The sequence below is a fragment of the Alligator mississippiensis genome, chromosome 5, assembly GCF_030867095.1.
Source record: "Alligator mississippiensis isolate rAllMis1 chromosome 5, rAllMis1, whole genome shotgun sequence".
Lineage (NCBI taxonomy): Eukaryota > Metazoa > Chordata > Crocodylia > Alligatoridae > Alligator > Alligator mississippiensis.
In genome coordinates, this window is record NC_081828.1 from 219,195,851 (window position 1) to 219,216,458 (window position 20,608).

General features: G+C 52.5%; 1 protein-coding gene and 3 non-coding genes across 6 annotated transcripts in view; 2 read left to right on the forward strand and 2 right to left on the reverse strand.

Annotated features, from left to right (window-relative positions):
- The window catches only part of LOC102568273 (GTPase IMAP family member 9), a 30,592-nt gene extending 19,259 nt beyond the window's left edge, over positions 1 to 11,333 (reverse strand). Inside the window, exons 1-2 of one of the 3 annotated variants that reach the window (XM_014598599.3) lie at positions 7,383 to 11,333; positions 7,041 to 7,133 (exon numbers count right to left, since the gene is read on the reverse strand). Coding sequence is in view for 1 of the 3 variants with exons in the window: in XM_019494505.2 (XP_019350050.2) it covers positions 5,824 to 5,904 (81 nt within the window). In the remaining 2 variants the exon portion in view is untranslated. The other 2 variants (XM_019494508.2, XM_019494505.2) reach the window with 2 other exon arrangements.
- A 1,748-nt stretch (positions 11,334 to 13,081) lies between these two features.
- On the forward strand, positions 13,082 to 13,197 carry LOC132251009 (U5 spliceosomal RNA). Its single transcript, XR_009462819.1, has one exon. It is a non-coding gene; the product is annotated as a U5 spliceosomal RNA (small nuclear RNA).
- Positions 13,198 to 14,982: 1,785 nt separating this feature from the next.
- On the forward strand, positions 14,983 to 15,098 carry LOC132251012 (U5 spliceosomal RNA). The gene has a single exon (XR_009462822.1). It is a non-coding gene; the product is annotated as a U5 spliceosomal RNA (small nuclear RNA).
- Positions 15,099 to 20,209: 5,111 nt separating this feature from the next.
- On the reverse strand, positions 20,210 to 20,373 carry LOC132251074 (U1 spliceosomal RNA). The gene has a single exon (XR_009462878.1). It is a non-coding gene; the product is annotated as a U1 spliceosomal RNA (small nuclear RNA).
- Positions 20,374 to 20,608: the final 235 nt, after the last annotated feature.

The following is a 20,608-nucleotide window of genomic DNA, read 5'->3' on the forward strand; positions in this document are numbered from 1 at the left end:
GACTGTTATGAAAAGATTTTCAAGAATGTCCCATGTCTTTGCTTTTGTTTTTCAGGTGACGGCTGATTTTATCATGGGAGCAAAGTCCAGCTCAGCGAGTGTCACAGCAGGGGCTCATATGGCAGATTGCAGCAAACAGGGAAATTCTGGAGCAGTGTCTCCAGGAGGAGGAGGTGTGTGCTGTGGCTTCCTCCCCTTCATGTTATGGTCAATGGTTCACAGTTTGGAGGGCTTCTTGTGGGCAGAAGAGCCTGCTCAAGCCCAGCTTCATCTCCTTTGGAAGCCTGCTATGATGCCCTGAGTTTTGATCTATTGGCCTCTGACCTCAGCATGTCCTGAACCCTGAGCTTGATTCTTCTCACATGTGATTTTCCAGCTAGCTGTCCTTTTCACTATGACTTAATCTGCACCCTTTTTATCAAAGGAGTCTGTGCTATGAATTTCCTTGACCCCTGCCCCCCGCTTCCCTCCCAAACCAAGGGTGAGATGCTGAGCAGCTGTTTGTGGGTCATGAGGATGTGGATTGGGGGTTGCTTGCTGCTCATGTTCATTTATTCCTTGGCTTGTGAGCAGAGGGGTTGGCGAGTGCTTCATAAAGGCCTTCAAAGCAAGCCAGAGTGGGGACTTGGAACTCATGATTTTTCGCTGCTGTGTCATGTGTTCTTCATCTCTGTCCTGTAGCTTTGTATTAATCTGGTTTTTAAAATAAACTTTTCAGCAAAAGAAAACTGAGGAAAAAGCAAAAGACAGAAAAAGAGGTAAGGACATGGCCTATGTGCTGCCTGTGTCCTCAGCACAAATCTTCCTGTAATGCAAGCTGTGAGAGGTTTATGCCGGGTGCTTGGACCCATGCCATCTCCCCACTAGGATCTAGCGCTCTCCTAGAGCTCGCCTGCCATGACTTTGATGTTAAGGAGGAAAAATTAGAAATGATTCTAGGAGATAAGATGACTGTTAATGACTCAGGGGGTCGGCTCCTCTTCATAGGGCTCCATCATCCCTATACCCCATCCTATCCACATAAGGTGTTTCTTCTTCACTATTCTTAGTCTTCATTGTGGGGGTTCTTATTTCCCTGTTTACCAGGTCCCTGTACTGAGTATCCCCACTATTCCAGTCACTTGCCCCATTCTACTCTGCAGTAGTCCCAAGACAGCCACACTGTGGTTTGAATCCTGCCCTTGGCTCTCAGGGCTGGGATCGTAGTGAACATCCTGCTGGATTGTAATTTCTTCCTCATACCTTTTCCCTTCTAGGTTCCTGGAGCAGTTCACCTCACCCTCGTGGACTGCACGCACCAACCAGGATGCTGTTGCCGCCTCGTCCCCTGAGTCTCTTCAGGTATGTTGGTAGCTTGGACTTTTCTCTGAGTCCTGGGGTCAATCCCCTTTCACTGGCATCCCACATTCCTCTCTTGTCTTCTTCATAGATTCATAGATTCATAGATGTTAGGGTTGGAAGGGACCTCAATAGATCATCGAGTCCGACCCCCTGCATAAGCAGGAAAGAGTGCTGGGTCTAGATGACCCCAGCTAGATACTCATCTAACCTCCTCTTGAAGACCCCCAGGGTAGGGGAGAGCACCACCTCCCTTGGGAGCCTGTTCCAGACCTTGGCCACTCGAACTGTGAAGAAGTTCTTCCTAATGTCCAGTCTAAATCTGCTCTCTGCTAGCTTGTGGTCATTGTTTCTTGTAACCCCCGGGGGCGCCTTGGTGAATAAATACTCACCAATTCCCTTCTGTGCCCCCATGATGAACTTAAAGGCAGCCACAAGTTCGCCTCTCAACCTTCTCTTGCGGAGGCTGAAAAGGTACAGTTTCTCTAGTCTCTCCTCGTAGGGCTTGGTCTGCAGGCCCTTGACCATACGAGTTGCCCTTCGCTGTACCCTCTCCAGGTTATCCGCATCCTTCTTGAAGTGTGGCGCCCAGAATTGCACGCAGTACTCCAACTGTGGTCTGACCAGCGCCCGATAGAGGGGAAGTATCACCTCCTTGGACCTATTTGTCATGCATCTGCTGATGCACGATAAAGTGCCATTGGCTTTTCTGATGGCTTCGTCACACTGCCGGCTCATGTTCATCTTGGAGTCCACTAGGACTCCAAGATCCCTTTCCACCTCTGTGCCACCCAGCAGGTCATTCCCTAGGCTGTAGGTGTGCTGGACATTTTTCCTCCCTAGGTGCAGCGCTTTGCATTTCTCCTTGTTGAACTGCATCCTGTTGTTTTCTGCCCACTTGTCCAGCCTATCCAGGTCTGCCTGCAGCTGTTCCCTGCCCTCCGGCGTGTCCACTACTCCCCATAGCTTTGAGTCATCTGCAAATTTGGACAGACTACATTTGACTCCCTCGTCCAAGGCACTGATGAAGACATTAAAGAGTATCGGTCCAAGGACCGAGCCCTGCGGGACCCCACTGCCCACACCCTTCCAGGTCGAGACTGACCCATCCACTACGACTCTCTGGGTGCGACCCTTCAGCCAATTCGCCACCCACCGGACTGTGTAGTCATCCACGTCACAGCCTCTTAACTTGTTCACCAGTATGGGGTGGGATACCATATCGAAGGCCTTCCTGAAGTCTAAGTATACGACATCCACCCCTCCTCCTGTGTCCAGGCGTTTCGTAACCGGTCATAGAAAGAGACTAGATTGGTCAGGCATGATCTGCCCGCCACAAAGCCGTGCTGGTTTCCCCTCAGCATAATTTATCCTGCTGGGCTCTCACAAATGTGAGCCTTGATAATTTTTTCAAAGACTTTACCAAGGATGGAGGTGAGACTGACTGGCCTATAGTTGCCCGGGTCCTCCTTCCTCCCCTTTTTGAAAATGGGGACCACGTTAGCCCTTTTCCAGTCCTCCAGGACTTGGCCCGTGCGCCACAAGCGTTCGAATATTCCCGCCAGTGGCTCTGCAATGACGTCGGCCAGTGCCTTCAGCACCCTGGGATGGAGCTCATCCAGGCCTGCCGACTTAAAGGCATCCAGTTCTTCCAAGTGACTCTGCACCACCTCAGGCTCTACGCATGGTAGTCTGGTGCCTTGCTGCTGCCTCTCTACAACCCCAGTGAGAGACTTGTCGTGCCCCTCGCTTAGGAACACTGAGGCAAAGAACTCGTTGAGGAGTTCAGCCTTGTCCCCTCTATCTGTCACCAATTGCTTCTGCCCATTTAGCAGCGGTCCTATTCCTCCCTGGGCCTTCCTTTTACTCCCAATATATCTAAAAAACAATTTCTTGTTGTCTTTTACTTGGGTTGCCATCCTCAGCTCCATGGTAGCTTAACATCTTCATCAGTGACTTGGACAGGGGTGTAAAAAGTACCCTGTTCAAATTTGCAGATGACACTAAGATATGGGGAGAAGTGGGCATGCTAGAAGGGAGGAATAGGCTGCAATTGGACCTAAACAGGTTACAGAGGTGGGCGGGTAAGAACAGGATGGGATTCAACACTGACAAGTGAAAGGTGCTGCACCTGGGGAGGAAGAACCAGCAGCAGATCTACAGGCTGGGGAACTCCCTTCTCGTCAATGCAGAGGCAAGAAAGGATCTTGGAGTCATTATTGATGCCAAAATGAACATGGGCCAATGGTCTGGGGAAGCAGTCAGGAAGGCCAACCACACCTTGTCATGCATCCAAGGATGCATCTCAAGCAGGTCCCAGGAGGTGATCCTCCCCCTCTCTATGTGACACTGGTCAGGCCACAGCTGGAGTACTGCATCCAGTTCTGGGCGCTGCACTTCAGGAGGGATGTGGACAGCATGGAAAGGGTCCAGAGGAGGCCACCCGCATGATCAGGAGTCAGCAGGGCAGGCCCTACGAGGAGAGGCTAAGGGACCTAAACCTGTTCAGCCTCCACAAGAGAAGGCTGAGGGAGATCTAGTGGCCATTTACAAACTAGTCAGGGAGGACCAGCAGGCATTGGGGTTGTCCCTGTTCCCCCGAACACTCCCAGGAGTGACTAGAAATAATGTCACGAGCTGACAGGGGGTAGATTCAGACTAGACATCAGGAGGCACTACTTCACAGTCAGGGCGGCTAGGATCTGGAACCAACTTCCAAGCGAAGTGGTGCTGGCTCCTACCCTGGGGGTCTTTAAGAGGAGGCTGGATAGACACCTTGCCAGGTTCGTTTGACCCCAGTACTCTGCAAATACATGAAGGGCTGCCATAAAGAAAAGGAAAAGCACCTTTTCCTTCATGCTGTAGAGAGAAGGATGTGGACCATTGGCTGGAGGTTGCAGGAAAGCAGATTTAGATTGGATCTCAGGAAAATCTTCACTGCTAGGGCAGGGAGGCAATAGGATAGAGATCTAGGGATGTGGGTATATCCCATGCATCTGGGCTTTGCTGGTTGCCCCCCACCATCCCTCCACCCCTTTCTGCTACGTGTGTCATGCTGTTCTTAAGCCTTCCTCAAAGTACTAGGTATTGGCTGAACCCAAGGCTGGGGATTGTAACAGCAGTGTGCCAGTGCTCTGCTGGGATATACAGATGGAAGTTTTTACAGATGGGATTTACAGATGGAGGTTTTTACAGATGGGATTTACAGATGGAGGTCCTGACCTTCTACTCAGGGTAAGACTCATCCCCATATTTGGAATCTGGAAGGAATTTTACCCTTCTCAGATGGGCAGATTGGTACAGATTGGAGGAGGCAATGTCTTCCTTTGTAGTGGGAGTGTAGTCTCCTCCTGGGAGCTCTTCAACATAGATTAACAACCTTTTATGAATGCAGGACACTTGCCACTTTGCCCCCTCTGCTTTATCTGTGTCAGGTTTGGGTGTTATGTCTTGTGTTAAGGTTAATGGTAGCTTTACAAAGAATTTAGATTATAGATTGTATAGGATGATTGGGACAAGGAGCATTCACTGCGTGACAGAGACCAGCACAGTATAAGACGTGCACAGAGGGTCACACTGAGCTGCAGCTATTGCAGAAGCAGCATGTAGCTTTCTGGGTGCCTTCCCAGACCTTCAGGAACTTGATTTTAAGAGGCTCAGTAAGCAACTGAGCAGTGTGTAGGGGTGGAGTCATCTCCTCATTGCCACGTGAAGGCTTCCCATTTTGGTCAGCTTGTTTGGGGAAAGGGGACATTTGTGGGAACCCAGGAAAGTCAGGCTAGAAGGGACCTAGCAAATTCACATCCGATCCAGCCCCCTGCTCAAGGCAGCACCATCCCCGACTAAACCATCCCAGCCCCGTGTCTGTCCAACCTGCCCGGGACAACTTCCAGAGAAAGATAAATGTCTCTAGGCAGCCTGTTCCACTGCTGGCCCCCCGTCACAGTCAGGAAGTTCCTCCTCTTCTCCTACCGATATTCCCCTGCTGCAAGTTGAGGCCATTGCTCCTAGGCCTGTCCCTAAGGATCACAGGAAAAAATCCATCCCCAGCCTCTATTAAAACCCCCCTCAGATATTTGAAGACGTATCAAATTCCTCCTCCAGACTAAACATCCCTAATTGTTTCCACCTGTCCTAAAAAGTCTTCTCTCCCAAGTCTCTAATCATTGTTGTGGCTCTGTGCTAGACACTTTCCAAACTGTTCACATCCTTCTTGAAGTGAGGGGCCAAAAACGACACAGGACACCTGTTTTCAGGCTTCCCCCACACCTTCTGTAGTCATCCCCCGCCCGCAGCTTCCCAGCTCCTCGTGGCTGTCCTTCAGTTTTCTTCAACAGCTGGAGCCTTTCTCCAGCTCCCAGCACCTACTGCCACTCCCTGCAGCTTCTCTAGCTGCCCCAGAGCCATCCTCTGGCTCCCCACACCCAGAGCCCCTCTTTAACACCCACACTTTCCCTTAGTCCCATTTCCCCTCTCCCCACCTACCTTTTCAGCTCTCCTGTAGCTTTGGCTCCAGTTCCAGCCTCTGTGCCAGCATCGCTCCCCTGTTCTGCAGGCTTTGGGCATTGTATTTATTCAATTAAGATCAATTAACATAAAGTTACCCTGAACCCTCAGTTCTTCAGCCTAGGCCCCTCTATTCTACCAGTTCTAATCTTGGTCCCGGTAACTTTCACTCCCAGAAACTTTCACTCCCTACACTTCTACTTTCTTACCTTAACCTTTCCCCAGGGATTGCAAGTACACCAAGCACATACATGCATACATACATACACATCACAGCACCCAACTTAGGAACTCACCTGTGTGTATGTGTAGGTGGATGGTATGTGTGTAAATTAGTGAATACACATAGATAGATAGATAGATAGATAGATAGATAGATAGATAGATAGATAGATAGATAGATAGATTTCATTGTGTGTGGTATATTAATTAGTAATCCACATATGTGTATTGGATGTGCAGGTGTTGGTAACTGATTCTGTTTAAATTTGGTGTGTGTAGCGTGTATAGGCTTAAACTGGTGATAGGCGTGCATGAACCTAGACTGGTTATTTTGAACGTGTGTGTATCTGAGTTGCTAGTGTGAGTGTGTATGCCTAATAGGGGTGTATGCACCTAGTGAGTGTATGTGTGCTTCATTGATTTTTATGTGTGCATGTGCAATTGTACACCATGCCCTCCTGTCTAACAGTGCAATATTGAGATCCTGAATGTTGGCCTGACCCCTCAGGACAACAAGACAACCCTCCTTAGGCAGATGCCCTACAGCTGGGCTTTCTTCACAGACCTGACTGCTCCTCCTTAAAAAAGGGACACCCCCCCCCCCCCCCGGTACACACGACAACCCAGCGAGGAGAGCAGAGCAGAAACACTGACAGTCTGCTTGATTTCACCATTACCAATTCTCATTTGATTATCAATATCTAGGTACTAGATGTTTTGTACCTCTAACTCCTAACACCTGAATTCCTGCACTTACATAAAAGTCTCAGCAGTGGTGGCCGGACCCTGAACTAAAGACATCTGAATGCAAACAAGATGGAGTCAGTTATGTTCTGATGACAGAGGAGACAGTCCTGCAATCAGAAAATGGAGCCATAACAATGCATCAGGTTGGATTTAAAACACTAGGGGCTGAGGTCAAAGATCGCACTCCAAAATCCACAGAAATATAATGCTCAGCTTAAAAATCTGACCTTTGGTTCCTGGAGGAATCCCGCCTCTCTCCACGCACAGCAACTCCTGGTAAGGGCGCAGTACCCAGCACTGAACACCAACAGGTCACACAGCTGTAAGTTTTACAGTCAAGAGGGAAGGGAATTTAGCAGCACCTGAGGCTTTGCCCACAGGTTTTGGTACCAAAATGCAAACCCCACTTTAGTGCAGCCCTTACAGCTCCCCAGAGCAGCTTCACCCCGAGCCAGCAGCCAGGCAGACACACTCCTACACAGCAAGGTATGATGAGGACCAGACACTACTCACAGTCCTACATGCCACTCCCATTACATTCTGACACACACATTTACTGGGGTCCTTACCTGGGCAGTCGTGATCCTGGCTGCACAGGAGAGATCCTGAAAGTGCCCTTTATCAAACAGCTTTGTGCACAATCTCAGCGCAGGAAATGAGAGCGACTGAAAGTGAAAGCATTGCGCTTGTGGGCTGCACTCTGCAACAGCTGGACCTGCCCTGTTTCCGGAGCTCAGGGCCAGACCTTGCTCAACAAGTCACTTGCAGAGAGACACTTCTCCAAAGTGAACAACCAGCCAAAGCCAACTCCTCTGTTCTCTCCCAGACACTAGGAGAGCCCTTCTTGCTTTGGCCCCATGACACTAGCCCAATCTCCGCCCTAGCAGCTTGCTATCTCCTTCCCCTTGCATTCTCTTTTGGGAGCTTTTCACATGCCCACTGAAACAACCATCTTCAGCCAGATGCCCACAGCTGGCTTGATTCACAGAGCTGACAGGTCTTTAAGGTCCTTAAGGAGACAGCCCACCCAGGTACACACTACAACCCAGCTAGGAGGGCAGAGCAGAAACACTGACAATCTGCTTGAGTTCACTGTTACCATTTCTCATCAATTTATTATGAATATCTTGATACTAGTTTTCCTTTTCCTAAACCCCTAACATCCAGATTCCTGCAGCTACATAAAAATCTCACCAATGATGGACAGACCCTGAACTAAAGGCATCTGAATTCTATGAGGTAGTGTAAATGATGTTCTGATGACAAAGGAGATGCAGTCCCAGAAATAGGAACTGCAGTCAGGAAATGGAGCCCTGACTGTGGAGCAGATTGGATTCAAAACACACAGAGCTGACAGGCAAGGAATGAGTTAAATGCATTGTCCTTGTAGGCTGCACTCTCCAACAGCTGAAGTAATTAACAACTTTCTTTAACTCCATCTGGCAAGAAGGCTGCAGCCTTTCTTCCAGCACCTCATGAAACCAGAGGCAGGGGCAGCTCCTCTGCCCACCTGCACAAGGGCTGAAAGGGTCCTTAGCATTAAGGTTGATCACAGGATGAACACGAGCCGCCAGTATGATGCTGTTGGCAACAGAGCTAATGGCATACTGGGATCCATTAACTGATGCATCGCGAGCAGGGCTAAAGAAGTGACACGTCCTCTCTACTCCGTGCTGGTGAGACCCCAGCTGGAGAACTGGGTCCAGTTCTGGGCACTGCACTTCCAAAAAGACATGGAGATTCTTGAAAAGGTCCAGAGAAGGGCCACAGGAATGATTCAGGGCCTGGAGGAAAAACCTATAAGAAAAGACTAAGGGATCTGGGACTGTTCAGCCCAGGGAAGAGAAGACTGAGCTGGGGACTTGGTGGCCATCTAGAAGTATGTAAGGGTGAATATCAGGAGCTTGGAGAAAAACTATTCATTAGGCACCTCAGGGGAGGAGAAGGAGCAGTGGACATAAACTGTTGGAGGATGATTTCAGGTTGGATGTAAGGAAGAACGTCTTTATGGTAAGGGTGAACAGAATCTGGAACAGACTTCCCAGGTGGGGGTGCAGTCCCCAACCTTGGAAGTCTTCAAGAGATGGCTGGGAAGATGCAGCCTGGGAAGAAGACAGCTCGTGGAGACCACAAAGACTAGGGAGGCGGTAGTCATGGGGGACCGAAACTTCCCAGACATCTGCTAGGAGACGCAGACAGCAAATTCCCACCGTTCACGCAGGTTCCTATCCTGTGTGCAGGACCTCCACCTGACACAGGAGGTACACAGTCCCACTAGGGAGAATGCCATACTGGACCTGGTACTGGCAATGGGAGATGTCATGGTAGGGGACCTACAGATCAGTGGTCACCTGGGGGACAGTGACCACCAAATAACAGAATTCACCATAAGGTGTAAAGTGGGAAAGGTAACTAGTAGGGTGGAAGTGCTAGACTTTAGGAAGGCTGACTTCAGCAAGCTTAGGCACTTAGTCAATGAAGCACTGCAGAGTAAGAGGTTTGGTGAGATGGCAGCCCAGGAAGGGTGGCTGTGCCTTAAGGAAGCGATTCTTCAGGCACACAGGGAAATGATCCTGATGCGGGGGAAAAGGGGGAAAGGGGCCAAGAGGCTTCCTTGGCTGACCAGAGAAATCCAGAGCAGCCTACGGGCAAAAACGGGGGCATATAAGCAGTAGAAACAGGGAGAGATTACTAAAGAGGAGTATACCTCCTCAGCTCGCAGTTGTAGGGAGGCCGATAGAAAGGCCAAAGCTGCCATGGAGCTGAGGATAGCATCCTGTGATAGCCAGAACCAGAGGGATTAATAAGCAATAATATGTGCTTCTTGGAGGCATTTGGTATTTTGCCTAAATAGGTAATATTAGTTAATATAAGCTTGTAAGTTTGTAAACTGCAAATGTAACTTGTCTGTCATAAACTTAACCAAACTGATAAATTAACTGCTCATGGAACTGAGTGGGCCCCAGAGGCAAAGCTGGAACTGTGAGATTAGCTGGCCTAACAGTTTTTTGCTCAGGGTTCAGCTTTAGCGATAAAAACTGGATCTAACTGCTAGGCACACCCAACACATCCCAGGAAAGCATCTCCCAAGAAAGCAAATTCAACTGCAGCCTAAAAGGGGTTGGGATTCAGGCGGAGCGATGTCAATTTCAAACCTAAAGGTGCTGCATCATAATTTGCTTATTGGATAAACCTGAGTCTAGGTAGTAACCTTTTATGTTAATTTTAACACCTTTCAATCCCATAGGGTAACAGCTATAGGGCAATATTGTGAGTGGCCCTGAGGCCAACGTATTAACATAAGACTAGGTATAAAAAACACATGCATCGGAAGACCAGCAGGAAGGAGGGAACAGAACGGTCATTTCTGCCCCACGCCCGGACCCCAGACTCCCAGTGTGAGTGAGGATCAGATCCTGAGCAAGGGATCCTCCCCAGTAATCCCTCTGACAGCGTCGATCATCAGGGACACCTGACATCGCTGCAATCACTTGGCGCACACCTGGCATTGAGGGACTATCGATAAGTTGCCAACCCGTGTTTGTCTATTTGTTGTTTTGAACAGCCCAGTGTGCCTAATACCCTCACAGTGCCCAGTTGGCCTGTGACAGATTGATCTATCTATCTGTTATTATTATCTGTTGTGATTATTTTACTATTAGCTCTTTTATACTGCCTTATCTGCTTATCGCATTTATCTTTCTGTTAACTGTTGTGTGTGTGTAAGCTATAATAAATTTGCCTTTATTCCACTCCCAATTTTTGCCTCTTCAATCCAAAACTGAATCAAACAGCCCAGTTGGCCTGTGATAAAACTGATACACTCACAATGCCCAACTGGCCTGTGACAGCATCCCAAGTTAAGGATAACAAAACATGGTTTTTCAGATATATAGGGAGCAAAAGAAAGGCCCAGGGCGGTATAGGACCACTACTGAACAGGCAAAAGCAATTGGTGACAGACAGAGGGGACAAGGCTTAGCTCTTCAATGAGCTCTTTGCCTCAGTGTTCCTAAGAAAGGGGCAAGACAAGTCTCTCACTGGGGTTGTAGAGAGGCAACAGCAGGGTGTCAGACTACCAAGCATTGACCCTGAGGTGGTGCAGAGTACCTTGGAAGGACTGGATGCAATTAAGTTGGCAGGCCCAGATGGGCTCCATCCAAGGGTGCTGAAGGCACTGGCTGACGTCATTGCACTGCTACTGGCGGGAATATTTGAACGCTCGTGACACATGGGCTAAGTCCCAGAGGACTGGAAAAGGGCCAATGTGGTCCCCATTTTCAAGAGGGGGAGGAAGGAGGATCCGGGCAACTATTGGCCAGTCAGTCTCAACTTGGGCAAAGTCTTTGAAAAGATTATTAAGGCTTATATATGTGAGAGCCCAGCAGGAAAAATTATGCTGAGGGGAAACCAGCACGGGTTTGTAGCAGGCAGATCATGCCTCACTAATCTAGTCTCTTTTTATGACCAGGTTACAAAACGCCTGGACACAGGAGGAGGGGCGGATGTCGTATACTTAGACGTCAGGAAGGCCTTCGATACGGTATCCCACCCCATACTGGTGAACAAGTTAAGAGGCTGTGACGTGGATGACTACACAGTCCGGTGGGTGGCGAATTGGCTGGAGGGTCGCACCCAGAGAGTCGTGGTGGATGGGTCGGTCTCGACCTGGAAGGGTGTGGGCAGTGGGGTCCCGCAGGGCTCGGTCCTTGGACCGATACTCTTCAATGTCTTCATCAGTGCCTTGGACGAGGGAGTCAAATGTACTCTGTCCAAGTTTGCGGATGACACAAAACTGTGGGGAGAAGTGGACACGCCGAAGGGCAGGGAACAACTACAAGCAGACCTGGATAGGTTGGACAAGTGGGCAGAAAACAACAGAATGCAGTTCAACAAGGAGAAATGCAAAGTGCTGCACCTAGAGAGGAAAAATGTCCAGCACACCTACTGCCTAGGGAATGACCTGTGGGTGGCACAGAGGTGGAAAGGGATCTGGGAGTCCTAGTGGACTCCAAGATGAACATGAGCCGGCAGTGTGACGAAGCCATCAGAAAAGCTAATGGCACTTTATCGTGCATCAGCAGATGCATGACGAATAGATCTAAGGAGGTGATACTTCCCCTCTATCGGGCGCTGGTCAGACCGCAGTTGGAGTACTGCGTGCAATTCTGGGTGCCGCACTTCAAGAGGGATGCGGATAACCTGGAGAGGGTCCAGAGAAGGGCCACTCGTATGGTCAAGGGCCTGCAGACCAAGCCCTACGAGGAGAGACTAGAGAAACTGGACCTTTTCAGCCTCCGCCAGAGAAGGTTGAGAGGCGACCTTGTGGCTGCCTATAAATTCATCACAGGGGCACAGAAGGGAATTGGTGGTTAAACAAGCATCTAGCTGGGGTCATCTGAACCCAGCACTCTTTCCTGCCTGTGCAGGGGGTCGGACTCGATGATCTATTGAGGTCCCTTCCGACCCTAACATCTACGAATCTTTGAATCTGGAAGCCCCAGACCGGGGTGGAGGACGTGTGCCGGTAGTAGGGCCACTTCTGGTTCTGGACTGACTCTTGGATTTGGATTCTTTTTGTCTAATCTAGCTTGGAATATGAGCAATTTAAATGAAAAAATAACCCCCAACCTCCCCTCCTCCGACAGCGATGCTTGAGCAGGGGATGCAGCGCTGAAGCTGGCATCATGCCGTCATGTCGCAGTTCGGTGAGTTTGTCTCCAAGCACAAAATCCCGCCTCCCCCCATATTTTCTGAATTAAATTGTGTGTGTGCACAGACCAAGTGTGGCAGCCTGCTGGGGTGCACACTTCCCTCGTGCATGAGGGAGCAGGAGAGGGACGCAGCTGGCTGGCCGAAGCGCTGGCTAGTCTGAACTTGGCTAATTGGGGGATTCGCATCAAAGCAGCGCGGGATAGCCCGTACACACGACAGCCAGCTGCGCTGAGCCGGGCTCTGGGGACGGGACGCTGCGGGGTCCTTAGTGCGGGTGACCGGCGCGTGCGTCTGCGGGGCGGGCTAGTGCAGCCGACTCTGGGGGCGGGGCTTCAAGCTCATCTGCATACCCAGGATGCAATGGTCCCGGAGCTGCGGGATTTGGGGTATTTCTTTGCTGTTTTGGGATAAGAAGCGTGGGGCCCGTGAGGTGGGGGTTGGGGGCTGTGCGTGCAGAGCTGTGCGGGGCAGGAGGGGGGGGGCCGGGCCCGGACCACCCTTTACTGCGGGCCTCCCCCCCCGCCCCGGGCCGCTGCCAAGCCACTCTATGGTATTACTCTGGTTTCTCTTCAACACGCATAAATCTTTCGCCTTTTACTAAAGATTTCCGTGGAGAGAAGCAGTAACGAGTTTACACCCAATTTTTCGAGGCCCCGTTCCGGCGGGGCTGTCCTTCTGTGTGCAAAAGTAGATTTCGTTTGTGAGATTTGATTGGTCTTGCAGACATGTAATGATGGGAGCGGCACTGTCAGGTGTTTGCTGGTGCACACGTTGGCTGTCTGGTTGGAGTGACAGCAGCGGTGACTGTGTGCCGTGGTTAAACACTGCTGTTGTCGCGTGCGGGCTGCGGTGCCTCGCTTGGCATCCTGCGTGTTTCTGCGGGCAATCAGGTGCGGTGCCCATCTTCTCTCCGGGTAGGAGCGGGCCCTGGGCTGCCGGGATATCACCTGCCTCCTCCCACGTCTTGTGGCACCACTCAAATACTACTTCTTCCTACAACTACAACTACTACCTCTACTTCTCCTTCTCCTCCTGGTGTTAGTCCTGCTGGGGGTCCACACACCCACCTCACCCAGGCTCGCCCAGGTTATGGTGCTGGTTTAGTTGCCAACAACCGGACCATGGAGGAGGGTGTACTGGGTTACACCTTATCACCGCACAGACCAAGGCCTGGCCTGACAACAGAGTCAAAGGGGACAACAAAGCGCTGCTAAAATCCCAGGGTTTGCACTTGCTGCCGGGGAGGTGCAGCTCCATCCAGCTGCACTTCAAGATGCATGGCTCCCCACAGTGTGCGAGAGAGATCGCACCCGCACTGTGGTCACACTCGGTCTCCTGGCACAAGAAGTGTGTCTGGGGCACGCGTCAGGCCGGCAGCCGGCTGCGACCCTCCCCGCACCACCGCCCGGAGCAGCAGCTGCCCCAGGCAAGGGGCACAGTGTGTGCAGAGTCCAGGCAAGCACTGCTGGAAAACAGAGGCCGTAAGAGCCCACGAGGACGTGTCCCCCTGGCCAGATCCATGCTCCCCGGAGCCTCCAGCACCAAGTGGCTCCACACACAGCTCAGCATCGACCGCCCCTTGGCCTGCCAGGGTGCTGCACGGCCAGCACAGAGCCTGGCTCGAAGGCCTCAGCCCACGTATCTGGTAAAGACGCAGCGGTTCCTCGCCTACAGATGAGGAGAAGCTGCAGCCTCTCCTGCTCCTCTGCGCTGAGACATCCTCGAGCCAGCTCGGCTGAGTGAGACTGATTCTTACTTGAACACAACCCTTCTGCCGTCCCCCGGGGTCTCTGGCCAGAGCCTCCTTTCTGGACAGGACTATTACCAGCTGGGCAAGGGCCAGGGGCAGGTTGACCAGGACGTCCGCATGACCCATTCAACGGCAGCTCCTATGTTGTACTGGTATTTATTATCGGGTTCCTCCCAGTGCAGAGTCAAAAGGGACAACAAAGGGAAGCAGCCAAAGTGCTAGCGAGCTTGCACTGTGCTGACCCCGGTGCCGGCAGTCACAGGTGCCCCAGCCAGGCAGGGAGGAGAGGGGTGAGCACAGACACTGGGCACCTGAGGGCGCTGTAGCTCAAGGTTTAATTCACATCAAAGCAGCGCGGGATAGTCTGTACACACACGCCAGCGAGCTGCGCTGAGCCGGGCTCTGGGCACGGGCCGCTGCCGGGTCCTTAGTGCTGGCGAGGGGTGCGTGTGTCTGCGGGGCTGGCTAGTGCGGGAGGAGGGGCGGGGCTTATCTGCATACCCAGGATGCAGTGCTCCTGGAGCTGCGGGATTTGGGGTGTTTCTTTGCTGTTTTGGGAAAAGAAAAGTGTGATCCCTGCTGCGGGGGCCGGACAGTGCGCATTCAGAGCCGTGCGGGGCAGACCGTGCGGGGTCGGGCCCGGACCACCCTGCGCTGCGGGCCCCCGCCCTGCCCTGGGCCACCTGCTGAGCTGCACGTGGGCATTACTCTGGTTTTTCTTCAACATGTACAAATCTTTCGCCTTTTACTAAAGATTTCCGTGGAGAAGGGCAATAACGAGTTTATACTCAATTTTTCGAGGCTCTGTTTTGGCAGAGCTACCTTTTGGGGTGCAAAAGCAGATTTAAGTCCTAATTCAGTGAGAGGGATTTTTATATGTGCTTGCTGCTGCGTGAGCCAACCGAGTTTCAGCGGGGTCAGAGTGACTGTACTAGATGGCTTTGAGTGATTCTTTTAAGTGCAGGGAGGTACGTGGCTTTGTGTCCTGTCCGGCGCATTTCTTGGGGCAGGCAGTCCTGTGGTGCCCATTCTCTCTCTAGGGAGCCACCGGGCCCTGGGCTGCCGAGATCGTTTGCCATTTTTTTTTCCGCGGGGAAGGGCGCGGGCTGCAGACCAGCCCCACTCCCCGCTTACCCCCGGGGCCAGGGAAGGAGGCAGCGTCAGCCGGCTCTGCCCCTTCCCTCCTGGCCCCCGCATCCTGCCGGAGGGAACCAGGCGAGCCTGGCTGGGACAGGGGAGCGGTGCACGGCCCCACATCTCCCGCAGCTGCCGCTGGAGCGGCGAGGAGCTGGCCTGGTGCTGCCCCGTACCCGGCAGGGCCCGTCTGCGCCTGCCCAAAGGGGCCGTGGGTTCCTCTTCCCGGCCTGGTGGCACCTGGGGGAGCTGGAGGTAGCCCCAAGGGGCAAGACGCAGGGAGGTCCCATCCCAGGGGCCCCAAGCCTTGTGCCCCAGCCGAGCCCTGGGCCCGCCAGGCAGACAGGGGGCTGTAAAACTGCCCCTTCCTGCAGGAACATGATGCCCACCACCGTAGTGCGGGTGAGCAGCCTGGAGGTGTCGGCGGTGTGTGCAGACCACCCTGTTGTCCATGTCAGCCTCGAGTCATGGCTGTGCCACCTGGCCAAGGCACTGTGGGCCATGCGGCTGGAGATGAAAGCGCTGGGGGAAGGTCTGCGGCTGGCAGAACAGGGCCTAGAGTCAGGGAGACTTGGGGAAAGCAGGCAGAGCGAGGGCCTGTGGCCCCTCCAGCAGTGCTGGGGGTGTGGAGTCAGCTCCTAGCCCATGGGCGAGAGCAGCCCTTGGTGCCCAGGCTGAGGCTCCCTTGCCCAGCCCAGTCCCAGGATGGAGATGGCCCTGCTATGCAACCCACATCAGGGGGGTTTAAGCCTCCCTCAGAGGTGCTGGGTGCTGCAGCCCAGGCTGGGGGTGGGAGCACCTGCGCTGGGAGCTCTCCCTGGGTGCCCTGCAGAGGGGAGGGCGAGTGCTGCAAGTCCAGCTGGATCCTGGTGCGGAGAGTCAGGGTTTCAAGTCAAGTGTCTGTGGGGTCCAGGACAGGAGCTGGTAGCTCACTCCCAAGCCACCTGGGTCATCACATCAATGGGAATCCAGGGCAGAAGCAGAGATCGACGCTCCCCAGTGGCTTTCTGGAGTTATACAAACTCGCTGAAAAGCCCTTCACGACGCAGAAGAAACCCACACACCCAGCAGACAGCGACGGTGAGGGAGATGATGCACCCAAATCCCCAGGGACGAACCTCTTTTGGAGGGAGACTCCACCACCCTCAGACTGCTGAGCCTGGGGTTGAAGCTCCCCGGTAAGGGTAGGGGTGATACAGGGTCTACCTTGATCTGGGAGAGGGGTTGTTTGGCTGGACTGTATCTTGTGTTCTGGTGTTTGCCTCTGTAATAAATCAGCGGTTGTGTTCAGACTGCTTTCAGGGAAGGGTTGCTGGTTTTATTGGACACACAAGTGATTCATTTAGTGTTTCCCAAGGGGTCTGAGTGGGGGCTCAAACCAAGGTAAAATATATCTAGTACCCCAAAACTGAACCAAGCCCTTGTTGCTGATGATGACAGATGCTCAGCAGAAGGGTTACAATTAAACCAAGTGAATAGACTTGATCTTAGCCCATGAATGAATCTCAAAGTGCCACTACATTCAGAAGTGATGCTGCAGGGTGCAGGGGGTGCCTTGACCCTGGAAAGGAGGGGACCCCCTGAACTGGACTCAGGATAAAGTCCAGTGAAACTCCTGTGGTCAAATGCTGGATTTCTTGGGCTCGTGGCTCTGCGCCAAGGCACTGCTAACTTCAGAAAAGTGCTGGAGGGTGTGCGGGGCATAACAAGGTGGAGACCCACTGAAACAGCCCACTGGCTCACATGGAGCAGAGACACTCACTGCTGAGAGGCCGGGGCTGAGATCCTTGCAGCAGCCCCTTCGTCCACCCCAGCGCTGAGATTCCCCCCCAGCCTCAGAGCAGCATTGCTGCATGGAGCGCTTGGGCAGCCCGGCTCAGGGGCAGCAGGTGGGAAACTTTGCTTCCAACCTCCCCCCACCCCTCGGGGAGAGTCTGCTCCTGGGGTTGCTGCCCTGGCCCCCTGCTCTGCTGGGCCCTGAGCCCCCCCTCTTCTACCTTTTCTTCCTTCCTCTTTCTTGCATTATAAGACAAAGAATTGTATTTTAAAGTTTGTATGTGTGCATTTTGTATCTCCCCTTGTATTTTGGTATTTGTACCTATTTGTGTGCCATGGCATTGCTCTAGTAGCTTATATTTTATACTCCTCAACTTTTAACTAAATGGTTTGGTTTCAGAAGTAAGTTATACATTGTAACAATGTTAACAAGGGAAGGAATCAAACCACTGCTTCCCTGTATCAAGCAGGCCCCTGAAAGACAGAGTGAATCAGTGACTGAATGAGTAACACAGTAGCAGGGAGCTACTAACACCAAGGGAAACCGCAGATCAACCAATGGAAGAAATCAATAGGAGACAATGTAGCAACTGGGAATTCTCTAAAGGTCACTGATCAAGGGCTAGAAGCCCTGGTCTGAGATAATCAATGCCGGGGACCAACTTTTGGGCTGAATATCTCCAGATTGACTGCTCCCAGAGCCCTATTCAAAATTCATCAACGGACTCCCAAACCTGCACGTACATGCGCATGACCCCTGGGGCTGACAGATGCCATGCAGTAGCCACCGAGGGGGGGAAGTCCCACGAGGGTCAATGACCCCTGGATTGGGCAAACCTGAAAACTGGGAAGCCACCAAAGTCTGCCAAGGACAGATAAAAAGCAGTAACAAGTGACCCTCAGCGGCGCACTCCTGATCTCCAACTTGACCAGCACCCGACCTGTCCAGCCAGAAGGACCAGCCAGCGACCCCCTTCTGGAGGATAACACCATGCTGGAAGAAGCCTCTACTGGCCATCGACGGCAGACTCCAGCGCCTGTGGGATAGGTATACCTGACTCTTGTAGCTCACTACTGTGTGCGTGCATGTGTGCGCGTGTGTGTGGGGACCAGCCCCAAGGTTTATGATTTGACTTCATTACAGTATTTCAATCCGCCTAATAAATCAGAATTTTAAGGATCCCAAGTTGGACATTTGTAACCAACAAGGGTGTCTCTCTTACTGCAAATAACAAGGGTGCTAACTTTTGATCCCACTTCTGTGGGCTATCATGAACTTCAACATCTGTTTCAAAGTCTGGTTAAACTGTTCCACTAGCCCGTCAGTTTGGAGACGGTATACTGTGGTCTTTAGGTGTTTAATTCCCAGTGTTTTACTCACTCCCTCAAACATGAGAGATGTACAGTTCATTCCTTGATTGGTCAGCACTTCTTGGCAGTGGCCCCACAATATCCACTGCCACACGCGCGAAGGGAACTTCCACCAAGGGTACTGGTACTAACGGAACTCTTGGAGGGTGATTCGGGTTCACTTTCTGGCACACAGGACAAGATGCACAGTGTGCGATTGCAGTGTTCAAGTGATGCTGCTTCTCATTAGGACTCTGTAGTGATATCCCTGAAAACTTATTTAAAGGTCAGGCCATCTGAGCAGGCTCTGTTTTTCCTCCCAGGGCTGCTTGAATCCTGAATTGGGAGCCAGAAAAGCCTGCTCCCCATGGGGTCCCCTCTTGTCACTGGAGAAGCAAACTGAAGTGATGACAAGGGAAAGCTTCAGATATAGCGAGTGAAAGACTGTCTCAGGTCTTGAGACCTCTGCTCTCTCCCACTTCTTCCCCCTTTTGTTGTCTGGGTTTGGAGTGGGATGGATGATGCCGGGGGTGGGCATCAACCCCTGCAGCAAACTGGCCAAGGTTGGAGCCTGGCAGTCTTGCGGGGACACTCTGGGCAGGGCTGAGAGCCGGCCGTGTTTTAGTTGTTGTTGCATCTTCTTTTGGTTTCAGCACAGCTGTGTCACTGAGCCCCGCTGTGCGCCTTGCCGGCAGTTTTGGCCACACAGGCCTCAAGCGGGGCAATGCCACGAGTGCATCCTCCCTAGTGCAGGCTGCCCAGGAGCGGGGTCCTGGCACCCACCGCCCCTGCGCTGGGGATTGCCGTGTCTCACTGGGCGGGATGTAGCTGAGACAGGATGTCTCATCTGGAGGCCATAATCCTGCGCCCTTTTGCTCTTTCACAGCTGTTGAATTTCAGCCCATCGGTGTGAGGCTGAAGCCCGGCCACATGTCGGCTGGCACATTTGGGCCCGGGTAAAGCCTGGGCACTTGTTGTTTGTCCAGCCCTTGGTGTAGGATAGGCCTGGCCAGTTTTTGCTGCCCAATCCAGGCCTAGCAAAATGGGCCTGGGTCTTCTTTTGTTGTTTCAAAGCAGTCTAGTAGTGCAGCTGAGATGCCGTGTCCAGGCCACAGCCTAGTAGGCCTGCTGCTTTTTTATTGTACGTTCAGACCCGGCTGCAGGACATGCCTCAGCCCCCCCCCACCCCCGTTACTACTTTACAGCTCCTGTGTCTCAGCAGAGCCATATTGCTGAGCTCCACTGAACATTTGTTTGCTGTATGTCTGGGTCTGGCATGTTTTAGGCCTGGCACATGTTGCTTTTGTGGTGCCATGTCCTGACCCACCAGCGTGGTTGGCACTGGACGCAGTTCAGGCTCATTTGCTGGTTTTTTTTCTCTGAGTTTTCCTGCAGTTTCCTGCCCCCACAGAGCTGGGATTAGGACTAAACACTTACACTGATGAAAACTGCAGTTAACCCCTCAAATCCACACCTTGCAGGGAGTAACAAGCGGCCTTAGACCTATGCTATCGTGCAGAACCCCACAGCGCAGTGACATATCCAGTCGCTCATTGGACTCTCCAGTGTGGGCCCCCCACTCCAGCCCACTGCTGAAGGACAGGTGTAAGGGGTGCAGGTCTGGGCACAGCTCCCAGTCCCCCTCTCCAGTCTGTCTTTGCACCACATTGCCAGGGGAGAGCGCGAACGCAGTCCCCCACTACCACAAATTATGCAGTCGAGTTTCCCGCATTTGGGGAAATCGCAGGGGTCAGCACGCCCGGAGTGCAAGGGGCGAGCCTCACCCTGGGAAAACCACCTGAGTGATCATGGTGTCTCCCCTGCCAGGTAAGTATGCTTGATCCAGGACGGGCCCCAGCACTGCCCCCCGGCCAAACCACGCACAAGTGTGGGCAAGTGCATGCAACCCTGCCCACACCGAGACCTGCTCCTTCCCCACCGTGCAGGGCTCCTCCCTCCACCTCCCCTACGCCCCCACCCTGTGCCAGGCCCCCCACAACGATGCTCAGTGCCTCTTCCCGAAAGGCCCTGCGCGCCCTCTCTGTCCCACCCCTTCCCTTCCAGATCTGC